Raw genomic sequence first — 16,632 nt, 5'->3', positions numbered from 1 at the left:
GAAGCACAGCAGAACCAGGAGTGCCGAGGGGAAACTGAAGTCCTTTGTTAACTCCCTGGGGAAGGTGAGTTGCGTACAAAGAAGCTGAAGCCAGTCCTGGTTTGGCTGCGGCTCAGATGTGCTGAAGGATGCCAGGCCAAGTCCCAGCAGTGTTGACTGTGTCTCTAATTACTTCTGACAGCAATGTAAAAGCTAGCTGAGATACGCCGTCTCATAGGGCATCATCTCGCCACTCAGATGAGCAGACTAGCCACAACTTTTGAATCCCGTCCCAAACACAAGGAGCGTAAGTTTCTAAGGGTAATAGTGAGAGTTCTAACAAGTAATTTATAAAAAATTGTTTCCCCCTGGGGAGTAGCAACCTCGCTCTACAAATTATGGAGAGTTTGAAAAGAAACATCAAATTTCAAGGGTGAATCAGTTAACAGTTTTGGCAGCAGATATTTTTGTTGTAACTGGCTGTCCTTGCACAAATCACGTTAAGGAAATATATTGGTGGGAAGCCATAATGATTATTTACATAGATGGAGTTTCATCATCTCCCACTCCAAATCAGGCTGGGTTGGTTATGCTGATCTAATGTTTTCCTTATCGTGGTTTGTGTGAGGCTAGGAGCACATGTTAGATTGTGTTTTAGTTTGCTCTTTCAGTATGCTGATGGTAGTCCTTTGAGATACTAGTTTAAATTATGCAGCATGTGCAGTATTATAAAAACAGTTTCAGAAATCAACTATTAAACAAAACTGAAATACTGCTTGTACCATGAGCTTTGTTATGCCCCAACTTAGCAAGAACAATTTTCTGCAGAAAATAGCCCCCAACCTTTTTAGGAATACACCTTGCAAAATATTCTGAGAAAATCTTCAGCTTTCCTTTCCAACAAGTAGAAGAGACCAACTTTCAGGATTGCTCCCAGGAGCTAATTTTTCCCTTTCTTTGAGAGCCACTCTCAGTCCCCTCCTCGTATGAAAAAGGTGGTTTGGCATTAGGTTAGGTCAGTAGTTTGAATTCACTGTTCTGTTCAGGATAGAAACTAAGATACTTTTTAAAAACTTAGCCTAAGTCTTAAAGTATGTCTACAAGAGCTTTTCAGTTTTGTTGGGCAAACAATTTCAAATTCAACATTGCATCCTTTTCTGCTGTTAAAACAGACCAACTCTTGCAACATGGCCTGCATCCAAACTGAAAAGTACACATCTTTTACTGATATGACATAGCCTCTATTTAAAGAAAGATGGGATTTAATCTTAAAGACAACCTCATCAAAGCAGCCGATACAGAGTCTGTGTAGAATTATTCTTTTACAGAATCGCTTGTACTAGCTGGCATTCTTCTCTTCAAATGAAAGACAAACGTTTGGGTTTGGTAGTTACTGTCTACTTTCAAGTTACTTCTCCTTTTATTTCAATTTAAAACAGGCAGACATTCCTTATTAAAGTTCAAAGAACTCCTATCTGAGTCTAAAGAGAAACTTATGGTGATTTTTGTTACCAAAACCTGTACATTTCCATACCCTGGCGTTCTAGAAAAGGATGATCTGTTTGGCATTATGACACTGTTTTGAAAATAAAGCCAAAGGATTTCTCTCTTTGCTGTTTAAGAAATTAAATCCCTATGATGCAAGCCTGGTGTCAAACACTGATTTCCACCTGGGGAAGATTTTAAACAAAGATACTTTACTACGTGTTTTCCACAGCTGCCACTCTGTCAGTATTATAACCCAGGGTGAGGAACAGGCACAGCCTGAACTTAAAACCGGAGTTTCCCAATTCTGCCGATCCCTGCTCTGATATAGGGCATCTGCAGCCTGAGCAGGTCACCCGGCCTCTTCCCTTTCGCTACCTGCAAACAGTGATTATTCCGTTTATATACAGATTGCAAAGCCTCAGCTTGCCTCTCAGCCTGCAAAACGCCTGTGGAAATAGCATCACTGTAATCACCCGGAGTATCGACAAGCTTGAACTTACGTATACCTTTCTGCCAAACCTGAGGGAGGCAAAGCCCAGGCACTGCAGACGACGAGGCGGGCAGGTGAGGGCAGGCCGCGGGGCAGGCCCGGCGAGGCCAGGGCGCCTTCCCGTGGCAGTCGAGGTCCTGCTGCCGCTGATGGGACAGGCCCCGACGGCTCTGGGTGCGTGCAATACAGAAGTCTCAGCAAACACCCCCTCGCAGCCCACTGCCATAGCAAAGCCCAGCCGCCGCCTGAGAGGAAACCTCGCACAGCACCGCAGCGCAGCGACAGCCGGGCAGCTCAGCTCGGCCCCGCTTCCCCCGCCCCCACCGAGACTACACTTCCCGTCGAGCCTTTCGCCGCAGTAACGTCCGCCCTCCCAGAAGGCCGCGTGGCGCCGCGCACTGCCATTGGTCGGATTTGAAAAGAAGCCGCGGCTTTGCCAGATACGCTGCACCGGCGAGCGGCGGCGGTTGCCCGGACAGGTGAGGGAGCGGAGCTGCCTTCACCCGGCGGGGGCTGGCGGCTGGGCCTGCCCGGCGTGGCCTGCCCGGCGCGGCGCGGCGCGGCGCAGGCCCTCAAGTAAGCCCGTGCGGGTTGCGGGGCTGCTGGGCTTTGGCTTGAGGAGGGAAAGGAGGCGGTGGTTGCGGCCTGGGGGTCGCGGAGCTGGGAAGCGGTGTGGGTGGCCTTCGTGGCGGGCGGTGCTGAGGCCCCGTCCCCTCGCTTCTCCCTGCTGCGATCGTGGTTACTAGCGTTACGGTGGGTGGAAAGTCATAGGCGGGGGGGTGGTGCGGTGCGTGAAAACTTCTCGGTACTGCTGTGGGGCGCGCGGGTCGCGGGTGACGCCAGGGCCGTGATGCTGACAAAGCCCTGCGGCGGTGTCCCATAAGAGCGGGCAAACAGTGCGAAGTCTTGACGTGAAAGATTGATATCTGCAGAGGGAAAAATTTCCTTTTTAATTTTTTTATGTGTAAGGGCTGATGCTTTATGTTTTATATAAGCTGCCAGGCTTCTTGTGTGGTTTGGAGCCTTTTCTACCCTTTCTTGTGCTGCCTGACAGTGCTACAGGCCGTGTGTGTACTGTCACCACGCTTTGCTGTGTGTGTTGCTCTGAATCCCCTTCTCTTAGGGTGTCTGCAGCTCTAAACTATTGTCGTGATAAGCAGAGTTACAATAACGTATCCCAGTATACAAGTACCTTGTAGCAGCTACAGCCAGACAATATACCTGCTTATGCCAGAATATCTAAGGTAATTACAGTGCTGTATGACAACGTGCAGACAGATGGACAGTCTGCATCTTGGGTTATGCATGCTGTCTGTGGCTGAACACTACAATGGTCTGAATGCTGGGCTCATACAAAGACTTTCAGTTCTAGCTTTGCATACATAGCTTAATGTTTGCCTTTTCCCTCTTATGTAAAGAGGCACAGAATGAGAGCATAATCTTGACAAATCACACTTTAAAATAAGCTTATATCTAAAGCAACTAAAATGTCAGTTATCTAACAAATATGTTTCCTGTCAAGGCCTGATAAGAGTTTTGCGGCGTGACTTTGTGTAGCTGATGAGTAAGACTTCTAGATTGTGACAGCACAGGTATGTTTCTTTCCAGTAGTAGCTTATTCACAGGTCAGTGTTTGTTCAAGCTGTGATAATATTTCAGGCTGAGTTTTTCCGGGTTTTCATACAGTTGCCTGACAAAAATAAAAACTGTAGATTAGAAGAAACAAAGTAAAAATTGCTGCTTAGTTTCTGTATCTGCCTTTTACAGGATAGATAGGAGGGCTGAGCTGTTAAGTGTTTTGATGCTGAACTGCTGACATGTTCCAGGTTTTATGCAAGAGGAACAAAAATATTATGACTGCTTAATAGGCAACACTCTTCCTGTGCAAAGGGGCTTTGAACCAGCCCTGTTCTGTCTATTGTTTTAATGAACACTATGTGTTCTCTATTAGTATTTAGAGAGACAATGTATATGGGTTGCTGTAGCATAGACATGGGGATGTAGTATTAGAAGATCATTGAACTGTTGTGTCCAAAGCTTCAAAATTGTAGGAGGCCATGTGGTAAGTGTCTAATTGCTGGAACACTTGCTGCCATAGTCTACGAGTAATTGCCCAATGAGTTATTTTAAACTTAATCCATAACAAAAGCTGCCAAGTCACATCTGTAATATCGCAGTGTCGTGTTTTAACCCCAGCCGGCAGCTAAGCACCACACAGCCGCTCACTCACTCCCCCCTGGTGGGATGGGGGAGAGAATCAGAAGGGTAAAAGGGAGAAAACTCGTGGGTGGAGATAAAGACAGTTTAATAATTGAAGTAAAATAACATAGAACAGTTAAATAGGTAAAGCAAAAGCTGCGCACACAAACAAAGCAAAACAAGGAATTCATTCGCCACTTCTTGTGGGCAGGCAGGTGTTCAGCCATCCCCAGGAAAGCAGGGCTCCATCACACCTAACGGTTACTTGGGAAGACAAATGCCATCATGCCAAATGTCCTCCCCTTCCTTCTTCTCCCAGTTTATATACTGAGCATGATGTCATATGGTATGGAATAGCCCTTGGGCCAGCCCCCCCCCCGGCTGTGCCCCCTCCCAGCTTCTTGTGCACCTGGCAGAGCAGGGGAAGCTGAAAAGTCCTTGACCAGTGTAAGCACTACTTAGCAAGAACCAAAACATCAGTGTGTTATCAACATTATTCTCATCCTAAACCCAAAACACAGCACTATACCAGCTCCTAAGAAGAAAATTAACTCTATCCCAGCTGAGACCAGGACACCCAGGAAAAAGCAATAGCAAAGTGCAGACAAAATATACTAATGTTTTTAAATAAAATGCACTTTTTAAAGGTTATTTTGAAATTTATCTCTCTACTATCAACACTGAATCAATTTATTTTCATTTTCTATGGCAAATTTTCACTGCCCAGATTCTGAGATGCATAAAAATAATTGTTATAGATTAATAAATGAATTAGTGATCTGTAAAAAGACTGAAAAAAATGACTAAAAAGCAATACTTTAACTTGTACTCTGGCATGAGGTCTTCTAATTTTCCAGTGTCCCCTTGACAGCTAAAACTATCTATTAGTCTTTGGAATGTTTCTGAGCTCTGTCTTGTATTAAATTACATTTTGTTATCTTTAGAATACCAAGTATTTATCAGGTCCTGCAGAGATAACCATGGAGTTTGGGTTACTCTTGCAATGAGCTTTTATTCTAAATGAACACTATAATAAGATGATGGAGAAGTGGATGTGGAACAATATAATTAAAAAAAAAAAATCATATCTTCCTCATCAGACATGGTTTTTAGCAAGGTTGTGGTGTATGTGTACAGCTTTTACCTGGTAAATGGTTGCTTTTGATTGAAAGAAGAATGGCTGTTCTTGTTTCATCATGATGCAAACCCCTCTGCAGACCCTCTCCCCAGCTATCAGAAACTTGGTTTATAAATTTTAAGTAGGATGAAGAAAGCTTTCTCCTTAAAGAAGTTGCAGCTATCGGTCTCAAATTGACTTTTTTTCTAAGGGACTTCAGAAGCTCTACATTATGTGATTAGAGAGCGAAAAATAGTTTTATTTTATCTTTGCAGGATGGAACTGCCTTTGGATAATGAGAAATTTTTCAGACCATCCTATATTGCTAGTGTTGAGCCATCTCAAATAACAGGACCGGTAAATGTGGAAGATATTAAAGCAGATCTCTCTGCTGAATTTTCTTCGGTTTCTTCAAGCTCAGACACAAGCCAGGTAAGAAAGCTTTAATGTCTGCATTGTTTGGATTTTTTTTTAAATAAGCTTAGTCCTTTCATCAATAAAAATAATCAGAATTTTACAGAGAAGATGAAAAAGCATCTTTAGTATGCTTTTAATTTGGAGGAGATGCATAGAATTGGACTACATTGTGTGGCACTGCACCCACTGCATTGGGTGCATCAGTCTTCTGTCAATGAAGTTAATTGCCAGTTCAGAGCAGCTTAATCACAGAATGTTTTTGTGAGTTTCATTCTTGATCTCTAGTTGGCCTGAATGTAGTGTATATACATGTGCTGCAAGATTATTAACTCTAAGTTATCACAGCAAACTTCTGCAGGGGCCTAAGCACTTGTAAAAACTGATGTAATGAATTACATTTGCTTCCCATGTCATCAAATAAGTCTGTTCAAAATAGCCTGATGAAAATAAAACTGCCTTAATGTGCTATCTTTCAAACAAAGAATCTAGTAAAATTTTTAACTTCCTTAATTTTTTTGTTTTCTTAATTTAAGAGGTGCAGTTTGGAGTCTAAGGGACACATACAAGTTTGCCTGCGTATTAGGCCATTTACATCGTTGGAAAGAGAAAATGAATTGCAGGTGTGGCATTTATTTAGTTTTAAAATACTTTAAATGTATGGGTTTTTTTTTCCTGTAATCTGAGCTCTTTATACTCTTTTCATGCCTGTATTGCTTGTGCTTCCTTTTAACAGGACTGTGTTTCACTTGAAGACTCAACAAGCATCATACTGAGGCCTCCCAAAAACTCTTTGAGTCGACTAAGTGAAAAAACTGCTGGACAGATGATACAGAAGTTCACTTTCTCACGAGTAAATGAATTGTCTTTAAAAGTTTTTAACTTATTTCTGGAAAAAGTTGTTTAACTTTATATTATTTAATACCAAGCAAACTAGGTATTTTTTTTAACTGTCAATAGTCTTTAAGATTATAGACATATCAAATTTAAAAGATTCTTTAAAAGTCTCTGATTGCTTAAACAAAATAAAGACGTTTTGTTGGTAATGCTCAGGTGTTTGGACCTGAAACAACTCAAGAAGAATTCTTCGAAGGTACCATGAAGCAACCAGTGCAAGATTTCTTAGATGGATATAATCGTCTTATTTTTACATATGGCGTTACAAATGCTGGGAAAACCTACACATTCCAAGGTATAAATAGAAATGTGTTCTCCTTGAATAAACCTTTTTTTTTAAATGAGGATTATTCCTAGCAGAAATATTGTAACTTTTTCCTTTTTTTAAACTTTAGGCCCTATACATTGGCTTCTCTTGAATGTTAATAAATAGCCTTTGGAAGTGTCCTTCCATAACAAATATCACTAAACTGACAACAGACAGAGTCACTGCCAGAGTTTACATAAACATGTAGTGATATTGCTTTGTGAGACTGGAATAATTTCAACCAGGTGTGTGTGACTTTTTCTTCCCCCTCCCCAAGTATCTAGAATGTCAGGGAGAAGGAGGAATTAGGAAAAAACATCATCTATATATCAGGATGTGAAAAGTGTGTAAGTTGCTCTACACCAGGCTAGCATTTTGTTATTTTTTTATTATTATTCTAAAGGCCATATGCATCTTATATGCACTGTCTTCAATTCTCTGCTTATAATAATTGAAACAAACATTTTGAAACATGTTTTATTACTGCCAAGTATTTCTGTCTTGTCTCAAGTTTCCGAGCTTATTGATAATATTCTAGGAGACCTTGTCTCCTGATGCACTGTTTCTGTACTGTTAAAACTCAATATGCTTTCTGGTCAGAAGATGTTATTCTTCAATTATTTTTCAAAGCATTTTAACAAATGAGGTGATTTGATTGACATGGAAACAATTTCTCCTAAATGAAATGGCAGTTCTAGATGCTATGCTACTTATTCTACACAAAGAAGTAGTAGAAGGACAGTGAATTTTGTGCCATATGAAACTGATCTTTATTGAAGTGACATTGTCTTCTAAGTGGTCTTCTGTTAGGTGGATTATGACTGAAGACTACTGCCAGTACTTTCAGTTATCATTAATCTGGGGCAATAATGGGATGCTCCTTCCTGTCCTAATAAATAATAGGTAAATAACAAAAACCAAAATTCCTAACATATACAGTCCCCCATGCTTGACTAGGTTGGGGTATATTGTGTGGTGTGGTTTTTCAATAACTTTTTGATTCACGTCTTTTCAGACTCTGGAGGCTTTTTCATGGTATTATAATTTTGGGACCTAACTATCAACTCGTGATAAGAATTGGCAGGGCAGAATGTTGCCATGATTTCCTTTTCTGTTACTCCCGATATTGTCGATATAGCCTTTCCACTTTGGCATTACATGGGAGCCTGTATTCTGTCAATGGCAAAGGACTTAAGTGAAGGATGAAGCAGTTTTTTAGGACTGCTCATTGTTTGCCAGTGAGAGTTACTTTGTTCATGTTAAGTTGAATTACAAGTGGCATTACAATGAACAAAATTATTAGAGAAGAGAGGAGATGAGGGGAAATAAACATAATGCAACAGTACTTTAACTTAATATGTTATTTGGTTATTAGCTTGGTGTTTGAGTGCCAACCAGATTTTACATAGGTTCTGGCTTAGGCAACACAGCTAGTGCTGTAACTGATAAAAGCCCATCTGTCTTGGGAATAGGAGAAATTATCAGGGGCTGGAAGATGATGCTATGAGAGTCTGAGACAGGACAGTAGTTTCTCTTCCACTCTCCTCTCCTTCCCCTTCTCTCTTGTTTAGAAATCAAAGTTAAGTGAACCCCTTTTAAACTTGCATCCAGATTTAGAAAGATCAAATGTGCGCTCAGGCTTTTATTTGGCTCCTTTGTGCCTTTCAGGTGCACAAGTACTATGTTCTGAGGAAAGGGTCTGGGACAGGGAAAGGAGTGAGTCTTCACAAGGCTTCTAGAACTGTTTTTTTAGGGTCTGTGGAATTACTACAGGACTGCAGCTTGAGAGATCAGTTATGAGTTCTATTTCAAGATTACTTCCTTGAGAGAGAGTGAAGGCAGCCTATGAAATTCAATTGAAAAACTGCAAATATCTCTTAAGTCTGTTGGTTGTGGTTTGTTTGGTTTTTTGTGTTGGTTTTTTTCCTTAAGGCTAAGCTTATGCAGACTACCCCAGCAGTTTTTGTCTGTAATACTGTCAGCTGTTGTTGAAAGCCGAATACTTTCAAAACACTGTAATGACACTTCTGTTACCTTGAGAATACAAAAAACCACTGCTTCATGCTGTAAGTGGCCCCCAAATTCCTCATGTATGCCTTGAGATTAGAATTGCTTATCTTTCTGTTTTCATTTATGTGTATGCCTTGTTCACAGTAATAATTGGGGTTTTTCTTTTGTGTGTTGCTTACAGGGACAGAAGATGACGTTGGTATTCTGCCAAGGACTATGGATATGTTGTTTAAAAGTATTCAAGGAAAGCTATACACAGCAATGGATCTCAAACCCCATCGGTGTAGAGATTATATAAAGTTGACTAAAGACCAAGTGAGAGAAGAAACTGCTATTAAAAATTCAATACTTCGCCTAACAAAAGAGGTAGAGGAGCACTTCTTTCTATACTGATGAGTACACACATATTTAGATAGCTCAATGTTATCCTGTTAATTTTTCAATGGGAGGAGACTATCTATATTTAAGCATGGATGTGTCTATTTGCTGTCAGCCAGCTATTCAGATTAGCAGTAAAGTGAGCAATAGAGCTGATCAACCCTGTTCTCCTGTGGATTACTGTCTTGTGGCTGAATACCTGATAGGATGTAAACTCTAAGCTTTTTACTCTATAACTTGGGCACCTGATTATTTATCCTCTGAGGTTACTGGTGCTTAATAAGGACTGAAATGCAAATAGTTTCCCCATCTGTGGGGATGCTAGTAGGTCTGCTCCTTTAAGCAATTCACTGTCTTTCAGGATACTTGGAAGAAATTAATGATTTTGAGGTTGTTTCCCTCTTCCAGTTTAGCAAATATCCTCAAAAGATGCTTTTTTTTTTTTTTTTTTGAAACAGAAGAGCTATGAAGACAGTGGACTTTTAAAGATTTGAATTAAAATGGGTTTCTGCTGGACTTCATTCTTAAATGGATCACTGTTGAGCAGTCCAGAAATACACTTCAGTTTTCTTGAGTTGCCTGGAATTCTAAAGCTGTTTAGTCCAATTACAGTTATGGGAGATTTGTATTTTTTTTTTATAAGCATACCTTTTTCTTCTTGTTTTTAATTCTGAAATGAATGGAATAATATATATATATATAAAAAAAAAAAAAAAACACCAAAAAACCAAAAAAAAACAAACCCCTGAGCGTATGCTAGGAATTACAACTAGAAAGGGATTATTGTGGGTTTTTTTATTTTTAATGAAAAGAATTAAGCATCTCCCTAGGGGTGTGCTGGGTTATTATGGGGTGTTCTGGCCATCGTGGGATAGAATATATCTGTTAACTTGATTTTTATCCATGAGTTAGTTAACTGGAATTCTCCAATGTGGAAGGCAGGTGGCAGCAAAATTCTTCAAGACATCACTTCAAAAGCACAGGCATATGTTATATCTAGCTCTAGCAGTCTTTAAAGACTTCAGAAAAACCTATCACAAATGTGTGTTTGACCATCCATACACATCCCCTCTAGTTTCTAAAACTTTGGTTATAAGAACAATACTTCAGCTTATAAATTTGGTGGCAAAGTTTGCATCTCCTTCAACAGAGGCAGGTTTGGGTGGGTGTGTTACGTGTGTAAAGCTTAAACCTAACAGTCTTGATTACATAAATATTTAACTATTTCAGGAATTACTTTATGGAAGTCCAGCTTTGTATGAAATATACTCTTGACAAAACATTAAAAAAAAAAAAAACCAACCCAAACCACACCTGTTTTTTAATCCATGTTTCTTCTCTTAAGCATACTGGTTTTGGTAGATGAGTTGCACTTGTTTGCATTTCTGTGCCTAAAAAAAACAACCAACCAAAACTAGGACTGGGAATGGAGTGTATGTGCATGAAACTCATGAGTTCGAGCTGAAGGGATTTGTTTTACTTTTTTTTTAAGAGCTCAGCAGAAGAAAATTTTCCTTCTCTTTCGAAAACCTAGACTTTATTTCAATTGTGAAAGGCTTCTACAGCTTGTATCATGAAGCAATAAGTTGCTCGCTTAATTTCTTAAGTGAATGAGTGTTCTACATTTACCTCTGTTTCTGAGGGTTGACCTAGTCAGCCATAAGATATGGAATCCTAAATTAGCAATACTAAAAAATTTTAAGACTCTCTAGGTTCACCAGGTTAAGTAACGTGTAAACTGCAGCTGAACTACTGCAACTGAACTCCTGCAAATCATCTTGTTAAATCACCCTGTTTCTGTGTGGGCTCCCACCTCTCTATATTTTTCTGTGGCTAGTTTTCTTCTGGTTCAGCAAGCTGAAATACTATATCCTCTGATAAGACCTGATGTAAGGGGAGTGTCAGGAATGAGTATTAAGGTAAGAACAACACTTTCAATAGGAGCGTACAGGTGCGTTGAAGTAGGCATGATGTGTAGCCAGGATCTTTGTATTGGCTTATTGCGACTATGCTGTATTCCAATCTAATAGGACCATAGAGCTATTATAAAAGTAACTGGTGGTGTACTGGTGATGTACTGGCAACAATATATCTTAAAGTCTCTGTTTTCTTTTGTAGGTAGACCATCAAAATAGCACTAACAACAAAGCACCAGTTGATTCTAAGGGTATGTTTTATATTAAAGAATTGCAATTAAAGCTGGCAAAGAAGCTTTCTTAAGGTCAATAACTGACTTCTGGCTTATGTTAATAATAAAATGACTACTTGGCATTTTTATATGCCTGTGAGTTGGATACCGAGCAAGTTATCTGGACAGAAAACACAAGGATAAAATGGTTAGAAGAACACCTGAATGGGCATCAAATGAGATGAAACTACAGCAAGGAAAAGTAGTACTACTTATGCTATGGGCCCTAGTGTCCTGACAGGCTTTTAGAGTACCTGTATGTAATATGTAAAATACTACCTAACTACTAGGTTTGCTTTAAAAAGTCAGAATGAAGTGTACTTGTCAGTTTAATTCTCTGTCTTCTAAAGATATTCAAGAGACTTGAATAATTCTAACTAAGCTGTATGTGTTTGATAGAATTTGCAAGTGGAAAAGGAAGTGGTAAAGTAGGTGTCTCTTGCAAATATGTAGGGTAAGCATGTGATTTCCAGATCCTTAAGGGGGGGAGGGGGTGGGATTTCAATGGACTTTTGTCTAGGGTAAGTGTTTTTTGGAAGGCTGCTGTAATATCAATTTTCACTTATTAATTCTTTTAAATGAAATTAACTTTACTATGCCTATATTGACTTGTAATATTTTGTACTTGGCAGATTTAGAAGAACTCTTAAAGGACTCGGAACAATCTAGCACAACTGTAAAAAATTACATGAAGTTTTCTGTTTGGGTTTCATTTTTTGAGATTTACAATGAATGTTTTTATGATCTACTGATTCCTATATCAAATGACAAGAAAAGAAGAACACTACGCCTTGCTCAAGACATCAAGGGATGTTCTTATGTAAAAGGTGATTAGAATACATTGCAAATTGCCAAATATGTAATTTGAAAAGTCAGTCTTCCTGTAATAACATTTCTTTCTAGATTAGAAAAGTCCTAAATGCATTCACTGTGGCACTAGAAATGTATACCTTGAGTATGAAAGGCAACAATCTACATACGTAGAAGTATCTGTACCTTTAATAGGGTTTTCTCTTTATTCTTGACTGTAACTCTTAAAAACCTGTGTGTGCTCCACTGCCTTGCTATTTCTTTGAAACGGGAGAAAAATTGAAAGCAATTGACAAATTTCTTAGTGATTTTTTTTCCCCCATTTTCTTAAAAAAAAACAACTCCAAAAGTTCTTAACTATAGTTATAATTGGCTCAACAGTGGGGAGTTTTTTTTGTTTGTTGTTTTTTGTTTTTGTTTTGTTTTTTTAATATTTTCTGTAGAGAAACAGACTTCAGAAAACATGTGAGAACGTTTGGTCTGGCTTCAAATTACATTTTACAGTACTGTAGTTTAAGCAAACCTGTAATGTAATTTGTTTTGGGTTGGGGGTGGTGGGAAGCTAACAGAACTCAAAATAACAGTTCAATGTTTGTTTCTGGCCATGGAAAAATAGGGTTTGAAACCTGTTTGATTTGTTACAGGTTCTTTGGACAATCAAGACACCAATTCTAGATTAAAGACTTTTTTTTTTTTTGTAGGTGTTTGGCCTGCTGCTTTTATCTTTTATATGCCCAGCTATAGATTCAGAAAGCTGAATTGGACAATAAACCCAACTCCTTCATTTCTTTAAAGACTAGAAAATGTGTGAACTAGGAAATAGTTTGCTTTGAGATATGCTTCAGCCTAATCTTTTTTATAAAATTTGGAAGTGTAAGGCTGTTCCGGATGTTGTTGAGGAAAAGCAGTTAATGATTTTCTTGTTTTTTCTTGGTCACAGCTGGTATTTTTGCTAGTACAATTTTTGGTGACCTCTAGTTTAACAGAGGCTATAATGTTCATGTTACAAGTTCTGTTAGTAGGGTTGTAGGCATTTAATCTAGCACATACCAAGATGACATATAGTCATCATATTGCAGACAAAATTCTTCACTGATGTTTTCCAGTTAAGTTGATGGCCCTGAAAGATATCCAGATGACGTCCCCCTGCTTCTCAAAATTGTAGGCTAAAACAGAAAAGCTGTCCAGGTAGAACTCTGCCTTGATGAATACAAACACAGGGCTTTCATACTTGTATTAGACCCTACCTTCTGGCTTTTCAGTGCTCAGGCTAAGATTGCTTACTTAATTTGGATGGAACATATTTTAGTGTGCTAATAGGATGAAATGATGCGATATACTTGTCCTTCCTTTCCCATGGAAGGAGGAATCTTGGTCTTATTTCTCATCATATAATTTCTGTCTGAAGCAGGCTTAGTAAAACGTTTGTATGTCTCACATAAATGTATTGTGCTTGGTGTGCATATATTATCCACTAATCCCTTCTTTCTTTTTGATAATGGTGTTTACAAAATTATCATGTTTGTTCTTCCTAAAGATCTGCAGTGGATTCAGATTTCTGATTCTAAAGAAGCTTTTAGACTTCTAAAACTGGGGTTGAAACACCAGAGTATTGCAAGCACAAAACTAAATACTTGCTCTAGCAGAAGGTGAGAAACATTTTGAATAACATTGGGCATAGGATGGTGTGTGGGAGGAAGGAGTAACTGAAGTATGGCTTGTGGCTTTTAGGAGGGGAAGAGGCTTTAACAAGGCCTAGATATCTAGGTTTCAGTTTTGGTGTCCTTTAGCAGTACGTGACCAGTGCTTTAAGCTAAAAGGATTCAGTCCTTCAGTAAGATGAACATGTACAAAAGCTAACAACGTTTTTTTAAATACTCTCCTTCAAGCAAAAGTACTTAGCTTTATTCCATCTAAATGTCTGAGGACAAAGCAAAACAAGTGCTACATGAATATCTCTTTAATCTCTTTAATCAGACTTTTATCAGACTCTTTGTGTTTGATAAGGCATAATCTTAGATATGTAAACAGATTCAACAACATTTTGAACAGATGTTGTGGAGGCTAAAAATATTTTGAAGGTGTTAGTCTACTTTATCACTTCTCTGCTGACTTAAACTTCTCCTTTTAGTCACAGCATATTCACAGTTAAGGTACTGAAAATTGAAGATTCAGGAGCACCACGAGTGACCCGAGTCAATGAGTAAGTTCAGAGCAGAGTCCCCCTCTTCTTTTGTGATGTTGTCAATTATCTTCCATGTTGGTGTACTGGTACTGCGCTATGCACCCAGTGCTCCCTGGTAGAGCCTTATGCATATATGGTGGTTCCCCACTTCCTACACTCATACAGTACTTGACCCTCTGCCTCAAGCCATCAGGTTGCAATGCTGTTCTATGTCTTGTCCCTTCTGTTCAGCACAAGGTTCTGCTAGCCTGCTATACTCATACTCCTGAACTCATGTAAGCCCTCAGAAGGAAGAGGATGGCGGCAGGGGGGGAAGAGGAAGTGTGTTGGAAAAAGGTTTGGCAGGAAGTAGTGTGAAATTTGATTGGGGAAGTAACGTTGAAAAGGATGGAAGGGTTCATGCAGATGAAGATCAAGAAATTCTTCCTCTAAGAAAAGGGATCATTTTTAGAAGTGAATAATTTGTGCATGTTCTAAGGTAAATAAAGTTAATTTCCCTTATCTGTTTTCAGATTGTCAATGTGTGATCTTGCTGGTTCAGAAAGATATACCAAGACCCACAATGAAGGTGATAGATTAAAAGAGAGTGGAAATATAAACACCTCTCTCTTGATTCTAGGCAAGTGTATTAATGCACTCAAGAACAGTCAACAGTCAAAGTAAGTTCTTTTACAAATTGCAAACTAGTTGTGTTTTTTTAGGTATTGCCTACGACGTTTAAAAGCTATTGTTTGAAATATGCAATGTTAACACTTAAGTTTTTGGTAGAAAAGATGAATAGACTTGTAAAGTCTCTACTGCGAAGTCTTGTTGATCTACAAAAGTTATCTTTAAACTCTCCTTGTTTTCTCTTTTAATTAGATCATTCAAATTCTAACATCCTTTAAACATGCTATCATAGAGTTTAGCAATTTAACTTTTTTCTGAGCTTGGCTTATCAAACAAACTTTGGAATAAGTTTAAAACTCCCTTTTCACTAGCATAGCAAGAGTCAAATTTTCAGCCTTTTATTACTCCTTTGTGAACTAACTCCATTTTCTATGTACTTCTAGTGTTAACATTTTCCATCAGCAGGATATTACTGTGGTATCATGACTGTGCACTCTGACAAAATTTGTCTGTTTTTTCTGAATCTTGACATAACTTTTAACACTCTCCTCCTGATCTAGCTAACCATATGCAGACAAAAGAAAGCCTTCCCACTATTTATGCCCTAGCTTGAGGATCTAAATAAGAGTAAAATCATACAAAAAGTTAACTGTCTAAAAAAAAAAAAAAAAAAAGTACAATATATAGTCACAGCTGGATGTAACTCTCCAGGAACATAGGTTCTCATTTGAAGATCTGTTTCTGTCCCAGAAGTTAAATGAACTCTCATTCTGCTGATTGATCTGCCCGGATGTGCTCTGCCAAATTCACTTACCCCATAACAGTGTTCCTGATAGCCAATTCAAAGTCCATCACACCTTAAGATGAAAAAGCTTTGCTAGGATGTGTTCCTGATTAACCCTACATTTTTCAAATGTACAGTCTTTCTTATCTTCCTGTCCTTTCCAGATAGGAAGGATGCATTAAAACTAGCAGCTGCTTAGAGGGCTGTTAATGTATTCAGAATGTCTTTTTTTGATCCTAACAACTTGGAATTTTAACAATATAGAGGAAATGTTCTGAAGCATAATCTCTTAAAGTGTTGATAGATGCCCCTTTCAAGTTGAATAGGAAGCAGTAACTTTTTTAACATGATTCTTGTTTATTACTCCTGCAGCAAAGCTACTTATGAGCTGTATGTGTATTCTGGCAGGAGTGTCACTATCTTGCTGAGTTCTGTAGCACTATTCATATAACTGAATAGCTGTCATGGATCCAAAATGCAGGCAACATATTCAGTGGCAAGTGCACGTTTAGTCATGTTTTAGCAATTCTCATAAAATTTGCTATAAGCATCAAAAACTACATCACCAGCTGTTAAAATCAAGGACACAACTTCTGACTTAGGAAATGCCAAACTGCTGGCTGATTAGGGAAAATGTCCTGAAAAGTATCTCCATGTGTTTGGTGTACACTTATTTCCTTGCCTAGGCACATGTTGTTGTCCATTCTCAGAAGCAGGGTACTGAGTGAGAGAGATCTCTGATAATGTTGGATACTGTAGGCCTAAACTGGATATGTC

General features: G+C 38.8%; 2 protein-coding genes across 9 annotated transcripts in view; one reads left to right on the top strand and one right to left on the bottom strand.

Moving 5' to 3' along the window:
- Window positions 1–2,270, bottom strand: part of PANK1 (pantothenate kinase 1) — a 55,553-nt gene extending 53,283 nt beyond the window's left edge. For 6 of the 8 annotated variants that reach the window (XR_014228025.1, XR_014228026.1, XR_014228027.1 and 3 more), the window contains exon 1: window positions 1,974–2,270. The gene's annotated coding sequence lies outside the window, so the exon portion shown is untranslated. Of the gene's footprint in view, window positions 1–1,967 lie in introns of all 8 variants that reach the window. The other 2 variants (XR_014228024.1, XR_014228030.1) reach the window with 2 other exon arrangements.
- A 3,279-nt stretch (window positions 2,271–5,549) lies between these two features.
- KIF20B (kinesin family member 20B) overlaps window positions 5,550–16,632 on the top strand; it is a gene marked incomplete at both ends in the record, with an annotated part of 39,855 nt that continues 28,772 nt past the window's right edge. The window contains 12 exon segments of the mRNA XM_082309131.1: window positions 5,550–5,705; window positions 6,224–6,310; window positions 6,424–6,540; window positions 6,741–6,879; window positions 9,083–9,267; window positions 11,398–11,446; window positions 12,100–12,294; window positions 13,815–13,926; window positions 14,409–14,480; window positions 14,975–15,120; window positions 15,123–15,160; window positions 15,164–15,271. Of these exon segments, the coding sequence (XP_082165257.1) occupies window positions 5,550–5,705; window positions 6,224–6,310; window positions 6,424–6,540; window positions 6,741–6,879; window positions 9,083–9,267; window positions 11,398–11,446; window positions 12,100–12,294; window positions 13,815–13,926; window positions 14,409–14,480; window positions 14,975–15,120; window positions 15,123–15,160; window positions 15,164–15,271 (1,404 nt within the window).

The sequence above is a fragment of the Platalea leucorodia genome (genome assembly GCF_965183815.1).
Source record: "Platalea leucorodia genome assembly, chromosome: 4".
In the NCBI taxonomy this organism is placed as follows: Eukaryota; Metazoa; Chordata; class Aves; order Pelecaniformes; family Threskiornithidae; genus Platalea; species Platalea leucorodia.
The sequence above is the reverse complement of the archived record's forward strand: the minus strand, read 5'-3'. Positions and strand labels throughout refer to the sequence as shown.